Raw genomic sequence first — 22,468 nt, 5'->3', positions numbered from 1 at the left:
CAGCCCCCGCTTTCAGCATCAGCAAGGATTTAAACGGCACCAAAAAGCACGTTTCAATACTTTAATCCGATTTCCGGCCTCACAAATCGGTCTGAACTCCAGGCAGTCCGCAGGAGAGGGCAAAAACTGAGGAAAATGGCAGTAAAATGACGATGGCACCGAATTAGGTCTTGATTCGCACAGGAACGTGTCAGTTCAAAAACGAATGGCCTCATGGAACGATCAGAATTTTCTCAGCTATGTGACATCGAATTGCATGAACACTCATTGGTATCTCGAGACAACGACAACGACGACTAACCGCAATGTAGAGTGGAATCCAAAAGTGTGTCCGTTCGACAAAAGTACAAAAACGCATAATCAAGGGCTTCGCTAGTGTGTAGCCTAACATACAAAAGTACAAAAATCATTAGAAAAGTATTGTATGCACTCTCCAAAATTGGACAAACACGACGTGACTGAAAAAACACACGTATATACACAATGTACGGATTACACAAGTGTATATTGTTTACGGTTCTCTATGGTTTACTTTTTTATTCATAATGTTTATCAATAGCAGCGCAGTTATTGTATAGTGACGAAGACACCATTGATATTAAATTTCTCGCGCGACGACGACATTCACCTACTGCTCTTTCGTCAGTTATTTATAGTATATCGGATTGATAAGCTTTCTCTCTTGTGTACGAGTGTAAAATTACTATTAATCATCGTTTGCCGCACGATTATCTTGATATAAATATTTATCAAAGGCTGTGCTACACGCTAGAGTCTATCCAATGCGATTATTAAATGAAAATTCATTGATTCAATCTTCTGGACCGTCTTCCGACGACCCTGATCGTACGTGCCGACGCCGCCTTCGCCGCAAGCTCTATTTTTTACCCTGAACTCGGATTTGGTCACAAATAGCGAAGGTTGACGACAGAAAATTTACTGTTTAGAGTTTTATGTCGAGTAATATTGAGTTCAGTTGACGGCCGGGCTGGCACGCTCGCTCGGGGTCGAATCTCAAGGACTCCTAGTTTAGTAGTTAGTCTCGTTTTTCACAATTTTTCACAAAATGATTCTCAAAGGACACTCTGATGGTGATTTTTAATTTGAAAAATTAGTCTTGCTCGCTGCACAGGGACAGAGAGATCTACTCAACCCTTTTCTTTCCGCCTGAGGCAGCGGCAATCCACATGAAAAGTATCTATACAGGTGAGACAGTTAAGTGTGCTGGTTCCTTGCTCGGCAGCTGCAATAATTATTACTTCAGTCCGATCGAGTGCGAGTCTAAAAATACAAAAAGACAGTGTTCAAAGTCGAATGCACGCGTCTCGTCGCTGAATTGAAAGAGAGCGAAGGACGCTAAACTAAAGCGATCGTTCGGTTGATATTGGAGTTTGAGCAGCGGCTGGCGCACAAAAAACGAATTGCTTGAGTATCACAGGTTAATCCATGCACATATATGCGTTTGCCTTGATTCATAATTTGTTTTCTCTTTTTGCTCCTGGGGAAAATGTACTCAAAAACGCAGCCTCTGCCTTCATTTCTTTACATGACCCTGAACGATACATTGCAATTTATTATCTCATCATTTTATAGGGAACAAAACAATTATGAAATAGTGTCCAAGGGATGCGCAGATTGTGCGCATCGTGGGCTCCACTCGCGCGTTTGTCTGCCGTCAAACTCGGTTTCAGCTGCCAAATTAAAAGTAAAAATCTAAGAGACATCGTTGTTGATATGAATTGCGTCGGGTTGGGGAAAAGCAACATTCTAGAGATCATTCCAGTTCGAGCAAATCAGTCAATTCCGATTAAACGAATCGATTTTAGCGAGGAAATAAAAGCCAATTTAATGCTCCAAGCCAAATCCGAAATGGACGCATGTCTGCTTGAACATGAAAAAGTGAAGAAAGCCTCCAACTTTAGTCTATCATTTGACCATGCAAAAATACAAATTCCAATAACACTTTCAAGACCAAAAAAGATAAACGTCAAAGTTTTAAAAATACATGTGAGATGTTCTCTCTCTTTGTAATTTAAGAATTAAACTCATCATTTGTAGTGACCGCTAAAATAAGGCTTTTAATTATTTCGACTCGTATGGTGAGCACTGGTTTCAGCAATTGAAAATACCAGGTAAACCGCGTAAACTACAACTATGTACCACTACCTAAATCTACCAGGTGTGACTAAATCTAGTCACTTTGTCGAGGTTTATAAATTATCACCAATAAAAGGAAATTGAACTAGTTTGAAAAGTAAATATGTCCAATTCGGTAGCCGGCCACTAAGCAAAATATCGACTTTGAGATTGAAAAAGTGATGTAATTGCGCGCGAGCGGAGCCCTTGCTGAACTAAAAAATACTGAACACAGCAGTGCGAAGAGTTGCAGTCTGACGGCGTGTGTGTAAAAGTGTGTGTTTGTGTGTGAGTGCCCCGTGGGACGCGGGGGCATGGTCCGATTACTTCTTGAAAAGGGGGCGAGGGGCGGCCCCGCGGCGGGCGATGCCACGCGGGTGTGGGGGCAGGAGGAGCTGCTGGCGGAGTAGCAGTTGCTCGAGCGGATTTGGCTGCATGGGCAGCTGCAGCAAGGAAGCTGGGTGAGGCCGCTTTAGCCCCGGGGGCAAGCCAGGGGGTAACAGGCACCGGTCGGGCTGGGGGAAGCCGCCACGGGCCCTGGGGCTGAACATGAGCTCAGTTGGCAAAGGATAAGGCGCGACGAGCGGATAAAGGTCATGGGGTCCAACTTGGGCCATACGCAAGGGATCCTCCAGCAGAGGAGGCCCCATTTTCAGCCCACCGTATGCCAGCAGGATGGGGTGGTGTTGGTGTGGGCCACCACCCCCGGGCCGGAACGCGTGACCTCGCATTTTTCCTACCGCCGCCCCAGGGAAAGGTGGAGGAGCGCGCGGCCCGCGCCCACCTCGGACTGCCTCCAGGTTCTTGATTAGCGGTGGCAGCTTCTTGCGCGACGGCAGCTCGGTCAGCTGGGTGCGCTCGAAGCACAGCACCAGCTGGCAATGCGTTGTGTGTGGGAAGATGTCGACAGGCACCGCCTTGGTCGGCAGCAGCACCGAGCCGCTGCTGTCCTTGCTGCCTGGCCGGCACAAGTCAGTGAAGTTTTTGATCACGATCTTTGGGTTGGTCGACACGTAAACCAGTCGCTTAACGTTCTCCATTTTACGCAGCTCGTTCACAATTTTCTTGTCTAAAAAATGCAAATGTAAAGGTTTATAGAAATTTAATAACGTATATCAAAATTGCAATTGTTTTCATTGTATTAAAAAGTGTCAAAAAATCTGGAATTAAATTTAACACTTTGAGCTAGGCTTGCGAAAAAATTTTGAAAAATTACGCCTGTTTGAGCATTCAAATCATAACGAAAATTTAGTAAGTACAGTGACACTTACGAAGACCTCCTCTGGGCGGATCAACAATGGCCACCACCTCCGAGCCTGTGATCTTGTCAGCCAGGGTGGGCAGCAGGTCCTCAGCCCTGCCACAGTAAAATTCACAGTTTTCGATCCCGTTGGCCGCTGCATTGTATTTGGCGTCATCAATGCCCTGGGGTACGCACTCGATGCCTATCACCTGCTTGCATTGCTGAAAGAATAGATTCATAACTGTTTCTTATCTTTTAACATTGGTTCTCAGCTTGTATTGTTACTTTTAAAAAATCTACTCCTTATTATAATAAAGATATAAATGCGCCTATGGTCAGCTACATAAAAAACAGATTTGCCGCAAAAGAGTATTTGATTAAATTTCCCCTCACCTTAGCCATGGAGAGTCCGATGCCACCGGCTGAGCAGCAGATGTCAAGGAGCGTGGTCTTGTCAGGGTCGCACTGTGCAAGCTCAGCCACAGCAGCATACAGCTCATGCGCGCCAGCCGTGTTGACTTGGAAGTAGGCGTCTGCTGAAATGCGGAACTCCAAACCCATCAGCTTCTCCTTGAGGTATTGCTGGCCCATTAGGTGCTGCACAGGCGGTGCGCTCACGCCTTCCTGCCTGAAAAAAAAACATTTTCTTAGACTACAAATTTAAAGCTGTTTCGTGATTTTGTGAACAAAAATTCTACACACTGGCAATTGCTAGACAAAAATCATATTATCGTTTAGATTCCAATCATTACCTTTCCCATCAAGCAACAACTTTAATTTCAATTTACTTAACAAGAGCCACTTACTTCTCTACGAAGGTTTGGAAGAAAAGGGCGGTAAGGTTGCACTCTCGGCCAGCGCCTGTCTCGAAAAACTCGCGCAGGTCGGTCTTAACCTCCTCGAGCTGGTCGTCAGTGAGATTCTGCGGGTGGATGACGGCCAGCAGAAGCACGTCGCCGCGCGATGACACACGCACCGTCACCTGCCGCCAGTGGCCCTCGTGCGTCTCTGGCACAAACGGACTAAGAGGCGATGTACGCACGTACTGTTCAAACGCCTGTAAGTCCACCCGCTCGTTAATATCTCTCCTTTGATACATTAGAAGTCATTCTTTCCAGAACATTACAAAAATTAAATTTAATTGAAAAAGTATAAAATAACTGAATGACAAATCATTGCAGTATATATTATTTGGCTATTGCTAACTCAGTGCGCTTGACTGATAATTAGATAAATCATATTGACGATTTTGAGAAGCTGCAATAAAAGTTAAATTTTTATCACCAGTTAGTCTTGGCCAATAGTTTTAAGAATCAATTAATGATTCAAATGCAGCGCACAAGAAAATTAAGAATCTCAGTTCTGATATTCTAGATTTCTTTTAACATTTACTATCAACTTAAATCACAAATAGAAGAAAGGACTTATTATCATAATTCTTGATAAAAAAAATACAGGAAAGAATGTCAAGTTTAACTAGTACCAAAGAATATTTACCAAATTAATACAAAGTATGGAAAATACTAAGAACAAATGAAAGCTTATCTCTAGTACTTCTGCCTGGTGAGGCGATTTTGAATTTTAATTACAATTAGATTTTTCACCTTTTTGCCCATATGTTTTATTTGAACAGGTCTTTAAGAAAGTAAATTTTCTATCAACTTTTAATATCACATAAAATCGTCTCAGAATGTGCATAAAAATAGATTTATGTAATGTTCAGATGTCAATATTTACACATTTTAAGATGAAATTAAAATATAAACACTCCAATCCCAAATGTGCTCCATTTCATGTGAAATATTTCATTTCATGATTCAACAAAATTCATGCTAATTCTGCGAAAATAGGGCACGATTGATTCAAAAGCAGTGCAATAATTTGTAAGCCTCTGCAGAAGTGTTTAGATTTAATGCAAATTTTGATTTTCAGGTCGCTGTGGAAATTTTTTGACACAGCGAAGTGGAATCAGAAGCAGCAGCTGAGCTAGGAAATGAATGATTAGGAAGCGAAAGTGGCAATGAGGGAGGGGGAGCGTGGAAGATGTTGCTCTCACCTTAACCGTCTCTTTCATGCGGTCAGGAAGGTGCCTCAGACAGTAAACAGGACCGACTCCCATCGAGCCTTCTTTAAAACTGGCCAGACGAAAGCCTACCGTGCGCTCTTTAGTTTCAGGGTGTAACCCTAAAAGACAAGGCATATTTTATGTTCAATGCCCGCAAGAAAAAGCCTCCGTGTTACTCGTGAAAGAGCCTGTCCGAACAGTTTCACGCAAATTTCTAAAAGTTCAGAGAGAATCAAATTTGAAAGATTTTCGGACAAACAAATTTTCACGCGAGTAAAGCCGAGGGAGATGAGTGTGTTTAAGCAAGAAAGACGCACCAATGCGGAACTCGCACTTGTTGCGGTAGCCATCAGTGACTGGTGAGGGCCGGATGGCGGCCAGTTCGCACACCATGTTGGCGTGCGCCTTGGCCTGCTGCTCAGTCCAGCCGCTCAGTTCCGGATAGCTGCGACCCAGGTTGGTGCACAGCTTTTCAAGAGACGCCTCCATGTCAGAGCGCTTCTTACTAAGCTGCTCTTCGTATGTGGTGTTCCAGAAAGGGATGGTCGCCATCTTGATCCGCTCTTCTACTGGTACGTCCACCTTAAGTTTCTTCATCTCACCGTCCTCGTCAATGTCCGAGTCAGTCTTCCGCTTTAGCGGGTCGCTTTTAATCACCTAAAACAAGGGTTATACAATGACTAACGCACTACACTTGTAAATCCAAAATTTAGGTAATCATCCACCTTAAGTGCTATTTAAAAAAGTGGGAAAATAAAAATTATAGTACTGGGCCCCATATATCTTGAATTTTCGCAGTAGTAGGCTTGCGCTTGTGTAAGGTTTACTATAACTATATTATGCGTTTAAAATGTGTCTGAGAAAAAAATTTGTGTTATGGACACCTTTTTTATGTCAATTTTGTTTTGACTGTTTAAATCAGAGTAAAAATATTTGCAGGTGTTTTCTAGAATCCTTTCCTATTTGTACCATTCTTAAAAAATGTTTATAAGCCAAGTAGAGAAAAACAATCCTTTTTTGTAAGCCGCACTTTTAAATAAAAAAATTCATGACTGCAAGTTGGTTATGCAGCACGGATGCGAATTTAGAATGGCTTCCGCGTCCCCTTTGATAAATTTGCGATATTATTTGAGGCGAGAGGCAGCAGGAGGAGGAAGAGAAGCCATACCTCTGCCGAGAGATGTCTCTTTTTCCAGTCGAAGCCATTGAGCGTGTCGAGCGCGCGTTGCTGCTCTTCCTGCGTCTGGAAACACAGGTTTATCCAGGGGCTGGCTCGACGCGGCGACCTGACTGAGCAGTTGGTCAGACCCAGGTCTTCTGTCAGCAGCTTCTTCAGCTCCTGATTGTGAAAATCAAAAGATAGATACATAGTATATCTTTAATTTATAATTATTATTGTTTATTCATATTTAAATGTTTTAATATCTAGATTAAATCTATGCATATTAATTAAAAGTTATGCATCTATGCAAAAAAACATTTTTAATTTCAATCTCATACATACGATAAAATATAAAATAGTTTACTGAGAGCTCTGCAAATGTTCAAATAAATTTTAACGAAATATTAATGCGGTTAGTCTTACGCCGAGTCTGTAGAACCTGGGCAGGCCCTTAACCTGGACGTAGTACATGCCGGTGGAGGCATCCTCAGCATCCGAGTCGTGCTTCAGCTCCATTGGCGTCGGCAACGACGACGTATCCTCAAGGTGGTCGCCGCTGACGCTGCTCTTGTCGTCAGACTTTTGCGATGCTGTGTCACTGCAAGTGCCATTGTTGCTGCAGTCGCTTTGCGGCAAGAGGTCCTCTGAGGTCGGAGAACCTAGCTGAGACTCCAGCCCCATCGACGCTGACATTACTTCACTCATTTTGCTAAAAGCCAAACGAACAATGCTGCTTGAAGAAACTGGCAGATATATGTTAAAAGATCAATATGTCTACGAGAGTAATTATTATTATTATATAACTGTGGTTAAAATTTAGAGCGATGTTTGAATTCAATAGTATACTAAATTAATGATAGTTGAATTTGTATTTTTTATGACAAATTGTTTTATGATTGCCAAAACTAATAGTGCCGACGGAAGATGGAAGATGCTTCTGTTCAAATTAAAGCTATTATACAATACCGCTTTAAATGACACTGAAGAGTTAAAAAGTTTTAAACGTTTGAATGTGCGCGTGAAACTCATAATTTAGAGATTTAATGCATAATTTAGATTCACAATAGTTTGGAGTAGTGATTCAGCAGAGGATTCCAGACCAAAATCTTCAATGGTTTTTAACCAGACTCGTAATTTAACTAACCACATGAACGTGACTTTTGTTTAAATATGACTCTGATCACCGTGCGCTTGTCAGAGAAAAGTATTAAAATATTAACGAACCCTGTGCTATGGAATTTTATAATATGGAATTTGGACGATTCGCGTATAAAATGCGCCACATACCTGTCACGCATGCATCGCAATGATCGTGAACGACAATAACAGGTGCAACAATCTTGCAACCCCTAGAGTTCCCTAGTAGAAAAATTTCCAAACGTAGAGGGTATTGCCGCAAAGGTGAAGAAAGGGTGTGTGGCAACCCTAAGCTGCGCGACCGCGTGTCACGGGGCAGCAGCGGGTGCAGTCGGCTGACGCACGCACCAGCATTGGTGGGAATCACGATGATCCACCCTGCATGCAGCAGCTGACCACCCTCACGGGCCCCCCGTGTGCAAGCACCCCTCCGCCTTCATAAAATTTCTCAAAATGTCGCTCCCACGACTGACTCAGTCTTTCCCCAAGGAAAATAAACAGTGCAACCGCACGCGCTCATGATCCATCACTGAAAACTGACGCCGAGAATTAAATTTCGACTGAAAATAGACTCGGACAAGGGGTTTTAACAAACGAACGGCCGTGCTTCGAACTTTGACTGCATTTAAGGGAGGAATTGAAATTCTTGTCGGATTGAACGGGTCAGCGTGAGGCGAGGCGAGAATTGAGAAACAGCGCCCTTTCTCGGATCACTGACCTAGGTCGACGCCTCGCGACAAGGGTGTGTGTGGGAGGTTGGTGGGTGGTGCACGGCGACCGGGTGCACGCGCGGGGGCGCAGGTGCATCCGGCTGTGCAGCCCCCGCCCGGGCGAGTCGGCGCCGCGGGGTCGGCGGCCGACGAGGTGACGGCGCCGCCGACGACAGGTGCACGCGGCGCTCGGTGCATCGCACGCCATGTTCATTCCAAGTGCATTCGGCAAAATCAATAAGCACGCCCGCCCGTCCTGCCAATGGCGAACGGTGAGATGCGTCGGCCGAAAAGCGGCGGAGCACCGTCGGCGGCGGCCCCGGGCGGCGGTCCTGACGACGGCGCCGCCCGCCGGGCCCGCATCCGGAGACACTTTCATTCATGGCCGGGCCGATTCGACGCCGAATTCGCCCGCCGCGAGTCGGCAGCGTGCTCCGCCGCGCGGTCGCCGCGCGCCAATTTATCTCGCTAAGCAACTTACTCGCTCTAGGTCGTGTCCGGCGTGCGTCTATCCGTCTCCTAATGCGTCGGCCCCGTGTGCGTCGAAACGCAGCGTCTTTTTGCGTAGCGTGCCTTAAGGGTGCGTTGTCGGCGCGTCACACCGACCGCTGCATTTCCTCCCTCGCTTCGCTCGCTCACAGTCAGTCAGCAGCCAAAACAACGCGAACGCATTTTACTCTCTTTCTTCTCCTTATCCTCTCCCGTCTGTACCCCCTCTCCGACGTCTAGCCCGCTCGCTGTTGTCTGACCGCTTCCCCTCGCTTCCTGCTCGTTACCCGATCAGACGGGACGGCGCAACGCGAACGCCAGCCACTTTGCCGAGGCGCGAGCAGTCCCAAGAGAGGGTAGTGAGAGTATCAATATGGCGTCCCTTCCAGTCCGAAACGCGGGTTTCTTCTGGGACTGCCGCCGCTGCCGTCTGCTGCGTTTTCCGTCGCCTCGATCAAGTGTAGAGTGTAGGGGTGCCAGCGAGGGTGGCAATAGGGTTGACGCGCGAATGTTTCAATAATTCCTTTACAAACCTGATGAAATATGATTATGTGACGCGAGCTACAAGATTTTACAATTTTTCAAAAATTGTTCGATAAATTCTACAGAATTTACAAAAGGGAATCCCACCGGAAACAAATCAGGCATAGAAGGCTATTAATAAGTCGAAATTGTGAAAAAAAGAAGTTGAAATCACACGCTCTCATACCCCGTAATTATATGTTTGTTAGATAAGAACGATTATTTCGCAAAAATCTGAGCTGCGCAGAATGTTTTTTTTCCTTATTTATTTTTCACTGTTTTTCACCTAGGCATTTTGATGGAATACAACAATAATTGATTTATCATTTAACTACGACTTAATCAAGTCTCTTTTATTATTATTTACAACGTTTAATTTCAGTATCATATGAATTTGGGAAAAACGTTTAAATCACATCAGGATAGCAATGACGCTTTAATTCTCACTAGCAATTTTAAGTAGCATGACCTTTTGGACTTTGAAACAAAAAATTAACAAGAAATAATAATCTCATTGTAAAGTGTTCTTCTTGTATAATATGCGATAAAAAACCAATAACGATACACAACATAATTCTTTGGTTCTTAAAATGCAAATATCGGTCCAGACTAAAATCACAAAATCAGCAGAATTGGCAGACTTATGAAAAACAAAACCAGCTGGCTCTAAGCACTAGCATGCGTTTAAGAACTGATAGTCGTTCTGCTCAAACATTGAATAGTTGAAACGAAAGTTTAGCACTGAGTCGTGTCGGAAGCCCATTTGCAGCTTGTGCTCAAGCTTGCAGGTTATACATTCCTTGAGCCTAGACCACGCATCAGGCTCTTTGAGCACACTCTTGAAGATGTGCAGTCGCTGGTGTTGGCTGATCCTGCTGCAGAGCAGAAAGGCGCACGCGTCATCATAGATGCCCAAAACGTCGTCGCCACACTCAAGCTCCATTTTCTGGTGGCACCACCGGAACACGTTTGCCAGGTTCTCCGAGTCAAAGTAATTCGCTTTCACGTATTCTCGCAGCTTTTCTTTCAGTTCAAAAATCAGGTACCTGTCTGAAATAAGAAGCAGGTCCAGCACGGCGACCACCTCAGGCTTGCCCACTGACACCACCAGATCATCAACGTAGCTTCTGCAGTAAAGAAGTAGCAGCACCAGGCTGGACTTGCTCACCTCTTTGAGACAGACAACATCCTGTTTTGACTCCTGGAAAAGTCCAAAAAATTATGTTTACAATAATGATTCAAATCATATCTTTGGTAATCTGATATATCCTTGATATTGCAGTATTATTTAACACACTCTTTTACGAACATCATAAATATAATTTTGCATAAAAAAAAATTAAACACATAAAGGACAAAATTTAAAAAGCATTTAAAGCCAAATGGGATCATTGCAATCTATAATTACCTTGAAATCACCAAAGAGCATGGTGCTGAAATACTCTGAGGCATCCGAGATTGCAGCTTTGTCAGCCTTAATGACGGACCCGTCGTCCAGGAGGAATTTGACAATGCTACTGGGCGACTCAGCACTGGGAGTATAGCCGTCAAAGAGGGGGGTCTCAGCTTCAGCCGCCTCAGTGTATGAGATGTCCATGCACTTGGACAACACGAAAATGGACTGCACAGCAGCTGAGCACTCAACAGGATCCTCTACAAGGTCAAGGAGCAGGGCCAAGCCCTTTTGTTCCTTACCCAGCAGCAGTTCTCGAAAGTTGCCCACAGTCCTAATAACAGATTGAATTATAAAATCCAATAAGAACAAAAATTTGACTGTATTTTCTTGGTTAATTTGCTATCAATTATTATTTTTTATTTATTCTCATCTGATTTACAGTGTTATGTCAAAAATAATTATTCAGATAAGGCAACAATGCTGGCCGAATACAAACAAATCAGGCTGTGGTCATCGCAATGCGTCTGTCAAAACTTTAGACAATATGACCTTCATTAATCTTAAGATTTACTTTTACTAAATAATTACGACAGAAAAAGTAATAAAAACCTGTCAGAGGCCAAGATTTAAATTTGAGGTTATTTAATAATTAGGGGAATAAATGTCATCTATAATTATGATAAGTTATAATTTAGATAAAACACAACTCACCGAACGATGTAGGGAATGGCAAGTGCGGTACTGATTTTGTCCTTTTCAGTGCCTTTCTGTAGCACATAGGAAAGCTCACCACGTGCGCAAACAGAATCGGTCATTTGGATCATATTGCTGAAGATGCTCTTGGCGTACTTTTCGCGCTTGCGGCAAATATTGCAGTTGCCTGCATGCCGCCAAACGCCCAGCTTGTTGTACACCAAAGTCGCATATCGCTGTCGAACCAATGGGAGCAGAAACTCGTGTTTGCTGAAAAATTTAGTAAATTAAATATACAGCCATCTCAAAGCATTAATAATTTGGCATTTTACTAAAATTATTGCGCAGAATAATTTATTAATATTTTTTTCCTTTTTCACATCAAAACAACTCAGTTGAGTGTGTGCTGCAAATGCAATAAGTCACTGAGTAGAAAAAATTGCTAGAGAAAACATCTCTGGCTCATTGGGCCATTTACCAATATCCAAATCCACTGCCATTTAATTAACCAGCGCCAGTAAAAATGCTAAGGCACATGTGGATCAGAATTAACCTAAGCTAATACAACCAGCCACCACCAACAAAAAAAATTTAAAAACAAACACCAATTAAAACTGACCTCATCACATTGGACAACGTGCTGGACGCTTCTTGGTACATTTCGCCACTGATAATAGCGGCAACAAGCGTATTGACAACGGCCGGTACCGTCATCTCAGATGTGGCCCAGTCAAAGGTAGATATGCGCTGCAGCATTTTGAAAATGCTGGTCACATAGCGCTGCCGCTTGTCCGTCTCGTTCCTGTTCGCCAGGATAGAACAGATGTACTCATCTTCGTGGCCAATCAGCGCGAGACAGTCGTCATCTTCATCGTCACTGCTCTCGTCGTACACTGGTGAGTAATTGTCGGCCGCCGACGACGACGTGATACTGTACGCTGGACTTCTGCATGCTGTCAGCGATAACGGACTCCGCTGCGGCGACTGCGAAGACAGGCTGGCTGACGGACTTGCAGCTGGAGACCCCCGATGCGAGCGTTGTGAGCTGATGAAGCTGGTTGTAAAACAATTTATAAACAATTCAGCACAAATATCTATGCCGAGAAAATATTATATTTACCAATAAGTTGACTTAAAAATATTTATATATACACTGCTATATTCAGGAACTCAAATCTAGATCTAGATGAGCGGTGCATATTTAGATCTCTTAAAATGAAATTCTGGGCTGTGTCAAGTTTAATATTATTTAAAAAGACTCATTATTTTTTAAACAAATTGAGACGATTTTAGACTGACATAGTTTTACTATGCAGAGAGCAGTAAATCTATGTTATTTAAGTTTTGGTGTTAATCATTGTTGCCATTCATAGACACAAATATTAAAATTGATCTATCCAATATTTAAGCCAAATTGAACTGAGTTTTCTATTCATAGTTTATCTTATTAATCATCATAGGAATTGTCTTGAATTATTGATTAAAATCTATGACGTAAAAATTTAACATTTAATTTTCTTGAATTTAGAGAGTATTTCTTAAAATCATTGTACTAGGAACTTATTAAGAGATAGATCAATGAAGGAGGAATGTTTTAAAATTTAGATTATCATCTGCAAGAATGGAATTTAAATTTGCTCTTGATATTTCATTTCCTAATATTACCAACAGTCCTTCTAAAGTTTTGCATGATAATTAACAGGCCTTAACATTTTAATGGCAATGAGATTAAAAGAAGATCAATGATTCCTTACGAATTATTGTAAAATATATGTAATTACGCCAAGTTTTGCATGTACCTTTCAATGTCCGAGTCACTGTCCATGCAGGAGTAGTCAATCCTAAAAGGCTGGAAGGCGTGTCCAATCGGCAGTAGGGTGCGCACAAACTGGCGGACCTTACTCACCAGCACAGACACTAGGCCTTTCTGCACAAACAGGGTCAAGTTCTTCTCATCATAATGGAAGCGTCCCAGCGCCCTGATAACAATGTCGTGAAGGTGGCAAAAGCGCGTTGAACGCAGGAGGTCTAGCAGGTCACCAATGTGATCATTGTCCTTGATGCGGATCCGGTTCACACACTCGCAACAAAACCGGTCTAGGGTTGTAATCAACGCCCGTGGATCTAAATTAAAATCATAACAGAGTCAAAAACAGAAGAATAGAACCTCATTGCTTGTGTTGACTTTTTAAAATGTCTAATTTATTTTTTTATTTAATTTTAAGGGAAACTAATTTTTTATATTTTTATCGCTATAAACGCACCACATTTGGAGTCAGTCTTCTTAAGCTCTTCAAATATGATCGTGATAGCGCCGACCTTGCCTAAGTCCGGCCGCACAGGCTCAACTGTGGTCAGATTACAAATGCAAGTGATAGCCCTCTCCGAGCTGCGTTCATCCTTAGCCAGTCGAACCAGCGTTTCAAAGCCCTGAGCACTGCTTGAAGACATGATCTGCGATAGGAGAGAATTTCAAGACAGTTTCAACAGTTTTTTTTACAAATTTACCTGGAGAGCGCCTTCTACGGTTGTACTAAAGGAGTTCAAAGTTTTTAGGGTGCATTTCACTAGCGCTTCATCGTCCTGCGCCAGATGAGCGGCAATGTGCTTGACGACCTCTTGCTTCAACAGCTCAGTCCGATTTTCCCGAGTGTCACCCATTACCCTGTGGACAAATCTGTTATGATACGAATTTTATCCAAAAAAGATAGTGTTTTCCTGTTCATTAAAAAATGGATATGTTACACACCTAAGCGCCCTGATAGCCATCTGCTTGGTATCAGAAGAGCTTTTATTGTGGTCACCGATCTCAATGAGCTTAAGCAGCACGGCTACGGCTCCACAACTGTGGAATTCCATTGAGGCGGCTGGAAGGGCGCCAAGGTTGCCAATGAAACGACAGACTCTGCCGAGAATAGAGTCGTTCTCGGTCTCTTTCATTATTTTAACTAGCAACGCTGGCAGTCCGAGTCTCAGCAACTGAGCAAACAATAAATAATTAACAACAATAATAAATTTTAATATAGATTGAGGTCAGTTACCATTATCCTAGTGTCTAGTTCCAGGGCACAGGTGCTCAGGATGCTAAGAGCCAACGATAGAATTTTGCTGTACTTTTTATGGATAATCTTGACAAGGATTTTGATGATCCCTGTTGAGCGAAGTTTGGTCGCAATCTTGACGGGCGATTTATCTTGCAGCAGGGTACGAATGCCAACCAATGCGCTTAGCACCTCTCGATAGGAATGTGAGCGCAGGCCCTCCAGGTACCGATAGTAGACCTGATCCTCCCCAGCCATGTCTGAAAACAAAAACTAAAAACATTAAAGAAGAAAGTAAAAAAGGGCTATATTATGTATATCTACATTCATATAAGAGTAAGAAATTCAGCCCAAATATAACATAATAGTCAAGAAAAAACTGTGCCTGAGAAGAGGTTTTGAAATTTTATATTTAGTTTATTATCAACTTTTGTATGCATCACAGTTTTGGTCAATATAGCTTTGAATAATGTGCTGGTGAACTCATGCAACAAAAACATTGAAGGCCAAGTTTGAAAGTTGAGTGTCGTAAGAGAAAATTAGGGGATTTTGGGTTCGATGAGGGAGAAATTGTGGCATTTCAAGCCCAATATTCGTCCACGTACCTGATTCGTATTGGATTCTCCCAAAGCAAGATCGGATCAGGTTGTTTTTTCGAAAAAAAGCAAAAATTTTAGAACGCAAGCAAGGCCTCCAAGATGGCGGCTCGCGTAAAACAGATGTTATTTAAGTGGCGCGAATTCGAGTCACGTTGCCGTCTGTTTTCTGCTTTCCTAATAACTATCATATAACAAAATAAATAACCCCCTTTTTCTGGTAATTTTACAATGAAAATCATTTAACTCATATGGAGTTGTCCGCTGATTAGGAACCATACAAGTTCTTCTATTTGGTCTCGCTATTGTTCATTACATTTTGTTTTGATTTCGTTTGAAATAGTATTTAAAAATTCCCTTTCCAGTTTGGTTCTATGTGTATACCAACTACAAAATATGCATGCTACTTAATCTATTACCACTTTTAATGCTGTCAATTAAAACAATCTTCGAAGTTCAAATTTCTAAAAAAATTTACCATACACGTGATCTGAAATTTTGTGCTAAATCGTGATAATTATCTCCATAAGTCTACAACAACAAAATTTCCCAGATTATTTGATCACATTAAATAGTATTTTTTGCGAGCATAACTGGATATTTAAGTAAAGGTTAACAAAACTCCGAAATTCCATTGCTGATTCTTGAGGTAGACATCAGATTAAAGAATACTTTTGAGCGATTTTTTTAAACCTTTGAATGAGACAACCAACATGTTTGCTAATTTTTGCAAGAAAACTCAAAATTATGGAATACATTCAATTTTATTTCTTTCATTTACACAGCATACACAAAGTCAGAAAGAGCGCGCTCTGTACCATTTAATCCGATTCAATTTAGAAATCCAAACATTGTAACAGTTAACGTAAATATAACGGCGCCGTTTGGCACTTTTATCGTAACATATTGACAAATAAATGCAAATAATGTGTACAACTGATAAAACCAATTACAGGCACCTCGAGCACACTCTGTCTTCGCACAAATTACGTCCTCTAGTATAAACTTAAAATTCACGTGATGCGTCCAATTCCAAACTCGCGCGGCGGCTTTGATCTGACCTTTCATTTGTTTCAAATGATATGATGAGATTTGATGAAAAATTTCAAGTTTAATTTGTTTTCGACCAAACAAACGCGCGAGTTTATTTGGACTGCTCTTCCTTGCACAAATTTACAGTCTAGTGATGGCCTCTATTGCATAAAATCATTTTTTACACTTAATTGGGATTCGTTGCACAATTAAGAGCAGCCTTGTGAAAAATGCACCAAACCAAAAAATACGTTGAAAAAATTCAGCGTCAGGAACAACAATTGATTTCAGAATCACGCACGAAACAAAAAGCTGAGCAATTTAATCGATTTAATTTCCTCCTGTGTGGCTCTCTTTGATCGATTTCCATTGGAGATACATTAAAAATAACTGCCACGGCTCTTCGCTATTTTATCCTCGTGAACACACTATTTATTTTCTGACTTCATTGCTTAAGTTTCTCATATTAATTGCTTGAGTTAAAAAGCACAACCCTTTCGTTTAAAGTCTTCATGATTTCTATACACAAATGTCGCGAAATCGGGGAGAGACGTTTTCCCGGAATATGTCCACACCGGCGACTCAAAATATCGGAAAAGTGTCAAATTAACAAAGTAGCACAGCCAGTCAAAAGAACCGAAAACGCAAGAGGATTATCTTCTGAGCAATCACGTTCGCAGAGAGAAAGAGAGAGCATTTATTTCAAATAGAACACGTACAAGGATAGCCGGAATCATAGCAAAAATTTTGCTTGCGCCTGGCTACCCTAGGAACAAAGATTTTTGACATTTTCAGCGTTTTCAGCAAAGACTAGTCGGTGGACCACGAAAAGAACTCAAAATTGCACTTTGTAGAACCAAGGAAAAGTGGGAAGGGAAATGGAACTGCCGTGCAAAGCTGCTTGTTATTTTCTGTCGAAACTACGGCGCAGATTTGTTTAATTCTGCTTTCTTATTTATACAAAATTGTACTGGTAAAATGCACACATATACACAGTTTGCGAGCGACTCAAGTTCTCGGCGTGAGTCACACAATAAAAAACCACAACTTGAGCACTGAAAATTATTTCAACCAACGTAGCAACGATTCGCGCGCGCGCTACAACTGTGCTTTGAGACAAGGAGGCACGTTTTGTTGTTGCTTTTGCACTGTTTCGCTTCGCAGAGAGAGTAAAAGATAAGGGAAATGAGCGTCGACGTACGTGATAAAACGAAAAGCGTGGCTATCCGTGATTCATCTCTCATTATAAATTATAGCACACCGATGAGACAACGAGAAACAGCGAATCGGAAAGGGGCATTAACTGCAGTTTACAAACATTTACCACTAATTGTTAATTACACATCGGGCCGTATCAATTGATCAGCTACTTATATGCTCTTACGGGTCAGGGGCGGGAAGGGAGGACAGTTTGAGAATTCCTCCAAGGCATCCGTCTACAGACTTTTGTTTCAACCAAAGGAGAAAATACGGCCCTGGGTTTTTACACCTATGTCTCGGGTTAAGTCTTCTTTGCCTTTTTACCTAGGAAGCATCAACTAAATTTTTCTTGTTTACCTCTTATCTATGTATATGTCGTGTTTGATAGGGCCAGGGAAGCAGTAAAATATATTTATATATTGTTTTATCGTCGCTTCGTTTTTGAGTTTTTCACGTGAAGCTGAACACACTAATTCAACATTTAATTATATCACATTCTGCTGATGTCTTATTTTTAACAAATTGCCTCGTCACACAGCAAACTAATTTTCTCTTTCATGAATGCGCTTGATCGATCCACAGTGCTATTGTTTACACAATACATGCTCTATAATAAGGCGCTCTGATATGACATAAAAATCATTCTATTGCACCCCACGAAACATAAATATGTCCAGTCCATCCAGCCAGTTCACCATTATAAAAGCTGGAGATTATTAAAATAATTGCGGAATGTTTGTTTTAAATGGCGTCAATTATGAATCTCCCAATCTCAATCTAGATCGTTTTTTCGACAAAGGAAATAATGAAAATGGCTTAATCCATTACTATCCGGATTTACTTTCCGCTGGTCAATACGTCGACTGACCCAAAACTTAAGGCGAAATTTATAGAAAAACGAACCTTTGATTCAACGCAGGGCCCTGTTAGAAAACTTTTGACTCACAGACTAGTCTCGTGGCGTCTTTCGGCTGGTCAAAAGCGACGGTAGGAAACACAAAGCCAACTAGAAAAGCGCGGTGCCGGGACAAACGGAACGCGCAAAACCAATTCAGCCTACCTTTGGCAGCGTTTGAACAACAACAAATTCAGCCCCTCGGGCGCCGTCAAAAGCGGACTCTCTCGCGCAGCCGAATGCTTGAGGGTCAAACGCGCACAGGCTGCACAACTGTATTGTTGTTGATGCGCATCGCAAAGTGATCATTGAAGTTCTCGTCTAGCTCGAGCTGCTCGACGTCATAGGCCGGGTTTAGGATAATGTTCGGCACCAACTCGATGATCTCGTCATCATCGTCACTTAACACTGCCAACAAAAAAATCCTGAGAAAACATTTTCTGAGAGCAAGAAGTGTAAAAGAGAATGTTAAAAATATTGTTGATAAAAAATGCCAATGAAGGTAGAAGCATGATATAATTATCATGAGCAGGGTTCGCCAATTATGCCATGCGCAAAAATGCACCACTGGTTTTTTGCGCAAAACACCAGCTTAAAAAAAACCCACCAGTTTTGGGTTTTTCCGCATTTTCCAAATTTAACCCCAAAAAAGTCATAATGCGCACCGCACCCTTTTACTGGTTTTTAATTTAAGTGAAGCTGCTATTTTCTTTGCCCTGAACCTACAACTAGTTGTTACAATCAAAAAGCCCTATTTTTGGTCGTCCATCATGAGAATTTTTTTATCTTTCATTCAAAATGCATTAGTTTCGGAAAAGTGCTAAAAATTGCATAAAACATGCAACAAACGTTGCATTGCGTTTTTTTTTTTTTCGAATAAACAAGGCGTTTTGCGAACCCTGATTAAGAGGTTTTTCAGTTGATATTAAATACAACTCGCTACTCACAGAAAATCTGCAATTAATTTCAATTGAAAAATAAAAAATGGATAATTGTGATCTTACAGTTAATTACGTCTTAAGAATGTTTTTTACTCACAGGGAGAAAATTTGCACTCCTTGTAGAGCAGGTAGAAGGTTCCACCAGCAAGCATGGCCAAGGTGCCCATAACAACCACAACGGCAGCGACCCACACTCTGGTGTCGAATGTCTCTGCTCCTTCTAAAAGGTGACGAGCAAGCTCTAGAAAAAAGGCAAGATAAATTCTAAATTAGGTCCTAGTGTTGCTAAAAAAGTGCTATCGACTATTGTACTTTTAATAAATTCTGTTGGTAGTCATTCTCTAGTACTTATAATTCTTGAGCGTTCTTTTATTTCAATGAATTTGAAATAAGCAATAATGCCAAACATAACAGTAAATAGGCTTTAATAAGAATTTCTCAAAGAAATAAATTCATTTCAGGATTTTGGTAGGTTCAAAAGACAATTAAAAATTAGATATTTATAAAATTAATTAAAAAGGGCCAACAGCTGCCACATTTTGATATCAACCCAGCTCCCACTGACCGATTTCCTCAGTGTCATGATGCGTCTTTGCCTCCCTTTCAGTCACCTCGCCAGGTCCCAATCGGTTCGTTGCCCAGATTTGGAACAGGTAAGTCGTGTTTGCGTGCAGATGATAAACGTCAATTTGCCGCTGAAATTTTCGATCAAACCGATATTAATTGAACTGAAAATATTTGTTTGCATAATCATGTGATTTTTAGACAAGAAACTGACCACATTGAAAGGTATGTGTTCGGGGGTGACACTGTGCCAGTTGTCTTTCTCGTGTTTGAGCTTGTAGCGCGCCTCAAAGTGCTCAACCGGATAGCCACCGTCGTCAGAAACTTCCCACAAAAGGAGAGCCAGCACCGAGGACGGCTGCACAGAAACATTGACCAGCGCCGGCGGAGGAGCTGAAACAGCGCCGCGCGGGTAAGCATAATTGCGGCTGCTTGTTTCCCATGCTCTGTGCATCAGAGCACAGGTAAATTGGGTCAACTGAGAATAAATCGCAGGCAAGCCTACTTTATGCAAGCAGAGCCAAAGGAGTTGGAACAAAAAAGGTTCTTGCTTGCTTGCTTTCAAGAAACATTAAGAGGGAATTTTAAAGGTGAAATGTCATGCTACTACGGTAGAAAACTCGATCTGCAGAAATTATTTAGTAAGAAATATCACACAGGTCGCGATATCCTAATGATTAAAGATTGGAAATATACATACATAGCTTTACAAAAGCAAGAGAAATTAATCAAAAGATATCGCATACAGTTCTCTTTTGATTGTCAGATCCAAATTCTACTTTAATGTGCCGTCCAGTCATTTTGATTGAAATTAAGAAGAAACGTATTCAAATTAGTATTGGCTATAATTGTTTTGAACTGCTAGATGTACAACATCAAATTTCTGACATATTTTGCATTCTTGCATTTAGTACCTTCTTAAAATTATCTCTTTGCAATAATGGAACACCTTTCTGATTGAGCGAAATTTTTAATTTTCAGGACACGCGTGTTGCAATTTGTAAAAATTAAATTTATCCACGACTTTATAAAACATTGAAATTTTATAATACATAAAATATATCTTTCCTCAACAAAATTTCCACTTCAGCAAAAATTCAATATTCAACTTACTTCTGACTTTGACTTTGAAGCGGGTGGTGACTGTAGCCTCAGGTTCTACGGAGCATTCGTAAACACCGGCATCGTCGCGGTGCAAGCGGACGAGAGCGAGGCTGCCGTCAGGGCGCACGCGGTCGCTCTGGCGACGGATGTGGCCGCCCATGTGGCCCTCGTGCACCCAGGCCACAGAGGCCGAGCTGACCTGACCGTCGTCCCCCTGCCCACGACACTGCAGCGTCACGTTCTGCCCCACGTCTACAGTCAGCTGTTGCATGTTCTCCAAGGCACAGTCTGAAAAGAATTCAAACATTCAAATCACACTTTTATTTATTTATTTTATCATTACATCGCTTTGTCTAAATATTATTTAACTATTAATCTGAATCATCCTTTGTTCGCACTGATCCTTTTACAACTATTCTTGAAAATACTCAACGGAGAGAATCAATAATAAACTGATGCTATATTTATCTCGCCTCTTTAAATAAAGAAGATCGAGCTGTGTGTACGTTTGCTTTAGTGGACGTGAGATTCAGAACATAGATAGCGTGCATAAATAAGTTGGAGCGGTCACGAAAGACCCTTGCGCCCCGATATGCAAAACTGTGATCATTCGAAACCGATCCTTGTTTCTTTTTCGAAATATTACGTGATTAATAGCGTCCGAGTCAACGCACTGCTTGCGTGGGCTGCCCGCCCGCCCGCCCGGCCCGCCACGACCGAAATAACGCAAATCAATCAATCGCGTCCGATCCATATATACACAAACAAAACGAGACTACTTGCTTCACCGGGTGTGTGTGCATGAGAAAAAAAGTGCGCATTCACGCGAAAACAAGGCATGTGTGTGTAGACAAGGGAAACAAAATCAATCGTTTAGAGCCGGATAGTGAGTGACAAATTAATAGGACAAAATTGAATGAAGTGCGATCAACGTGAACAAAAATCAATTGATGACAAGAATCAGGTCGGCGACGTGTTTGGTTACGTGAATGCAAATGGGCCTAATTATGCATGAGAAGGGAGGCGTACAAATGTGGAAGAAGGTCGAGAGCAGCAGCAGAACGAGTTGCACCCTTTGCAGCGACGAGGCATCGTAGGCCGCCAGAGTCCGTGGCCGCGACTGCCACCTCATTGGTGCGTCTGGAGCGGCTGCATCTTCAGACGAGCGACCCTTTTCTCAACCTTCGCGACGGCAGCACGGAAAACAACCCCGAACCGTCGCCATCAACCCCGCAAGTAGGACCTGAAGAGGAGGAGGGGATGTGTGGGTGGGTTGGTGGGCGGACTAAATCGGAGTTTGCATAGGAGCTCGAGTCTGTTGTTCGGTACTTCGAATTTTCATTGCAATCTAGAGAACTAAATAATTAAAATAAACATTTTATGCATTTTAAGTTTTTTTAATTGTATTATAAGTATTAAAACTTGAATGTTATTAATTTTCTGTCATTTAGTGGAAAGATTCTTAAGTCTCTAAATAAACCCCCATTACCTTCCCCACTCCTTTTTGAGGTAATGGAAAAAGCAATCAGTAATGCTTTTTAA

At 41.9% G+C, this 22,468-nt stretch overlaps 3 protein-coding genes across 4 annotated transcripts; all 3 read right to left on the bottom strand.

Annotated features, from left to right (window-relative positions):
- Positions 1–1,555: 1,555 nt before the first annotated feature.
- Positions 1,556–9,149, bottom strand: LOC135937881 (tRNA (uracil-5-)-methyltransferase homolog A-like). 2 transcript variants are annotated; one of them, XM_065481210.1, is made up of 9 exons: positions 8,935–9,149; positions 7,030–7,315; positions 6,613–6,783; positions 5,762–6,101; positions 5,436–5,563; positions 4,186–4,436; positions 3,773–4,007; positions 3,408–3,600; positions 1,556–3,205 (listed from the first exon to the last, which is right to left on the bottom strand). In XM_065481210.1, the coding sequence occupies exons 2-9, from the start codon at positions 7,309–7,311 to the stop codon at positions 2,460–2,462; spliced, it is 2,346 nt and encodes a 781-aa protein (XP_065337282.1). In that variant the 5' UTR covers positions 7,312–7,315; positions 8,935–9,149; the 3' UTR covers positions 1,556–2,459. The 2 variants fall into 2 exon arrangements, with proteins under 2 accessions (XP_065337282.1, XP_065337281.1); XM_065481209.1 differs by lacking the exon at positions 8,935–9,149 and adding an exon at positions 7,894–8,056.
- Positions 9,150–9,779: 630 nt separating this feature from the next.
- LOC135936195 (uncharacterized) lies at positions 9,780–15,305 on the bottom strand. Its single transcript, XM_065478934.1, has 10 exons — positions 15,200–15,305; positions 14,595–14,854; positions 14,303–14,532; positions 14,062–14,218; positions 13,818–14,007; positions 13,353–13,677; positions 12,173–12,607; positions 11,572–11,823; positions 10,873–11,191; positions 9,780–10,665 (listed from the first exon to the last, which is right to left on the bottom strand). The coding sequence occupies exons 2-10, from the start codon at positions 14,850–14,852 to the stop codon at positions 10,138–10,140; spliced, it is 2,694 nt and encodes an 897-aa protein (XP_065335006.1). The 5' UTR covers positions 14,853–14,854; positions 15,200–15,305; the 3' UTR covers positions 9,780–10,137.
- A 630-nt stretch (positions 15,306–15,935) lies between these two features.
- Positions 15,936–22,225, bottom strand: LOC135937678 (uncharacterized). The gene is made up of 6 exons (XM_065480868.1): positions 21,956–22,225; positions 20,936–21,214; positions 20,037–20,215; positions 19,824–19,953; positions 19,356–19,499; positions 15,936–18,725 (listed from the first exon to the last, which is right to left on the bottom strand). The coding sequence occupies exons 1-6, from the start codon at positions 22,056–22,058 to the stop codon at positions 18,568–18,570; spliced, it is 993 nt and encodes a 330-aa protein (XP_065336940.1). The 5' UTR covers positions 22,059–22,225; the 3' UTR covers positions 15,936–18,567.
- Between the last annotated feature and the right edge of the window lie 243 nt (positions 22,226–22,468).

The sequence above is a fragment of the Cloeon dipterum genome, chromosome 2 (assembly GCF_949628265.1).
Source record: "Cloeon dipterum chromosome 2, ieCloDipt1.1, whole genome shotgun sequence".
In the NCBI taxonomy this organism is placed as follows: Eukaryota; Metazoa; Arthropoda; class Insecta; order Ephemeroptera; family Baetidae; genus Cloeon; species Cloeon dipterum.
This window is presented reverse-complemented; position numbering and strand designations above follow the sequence as displayed.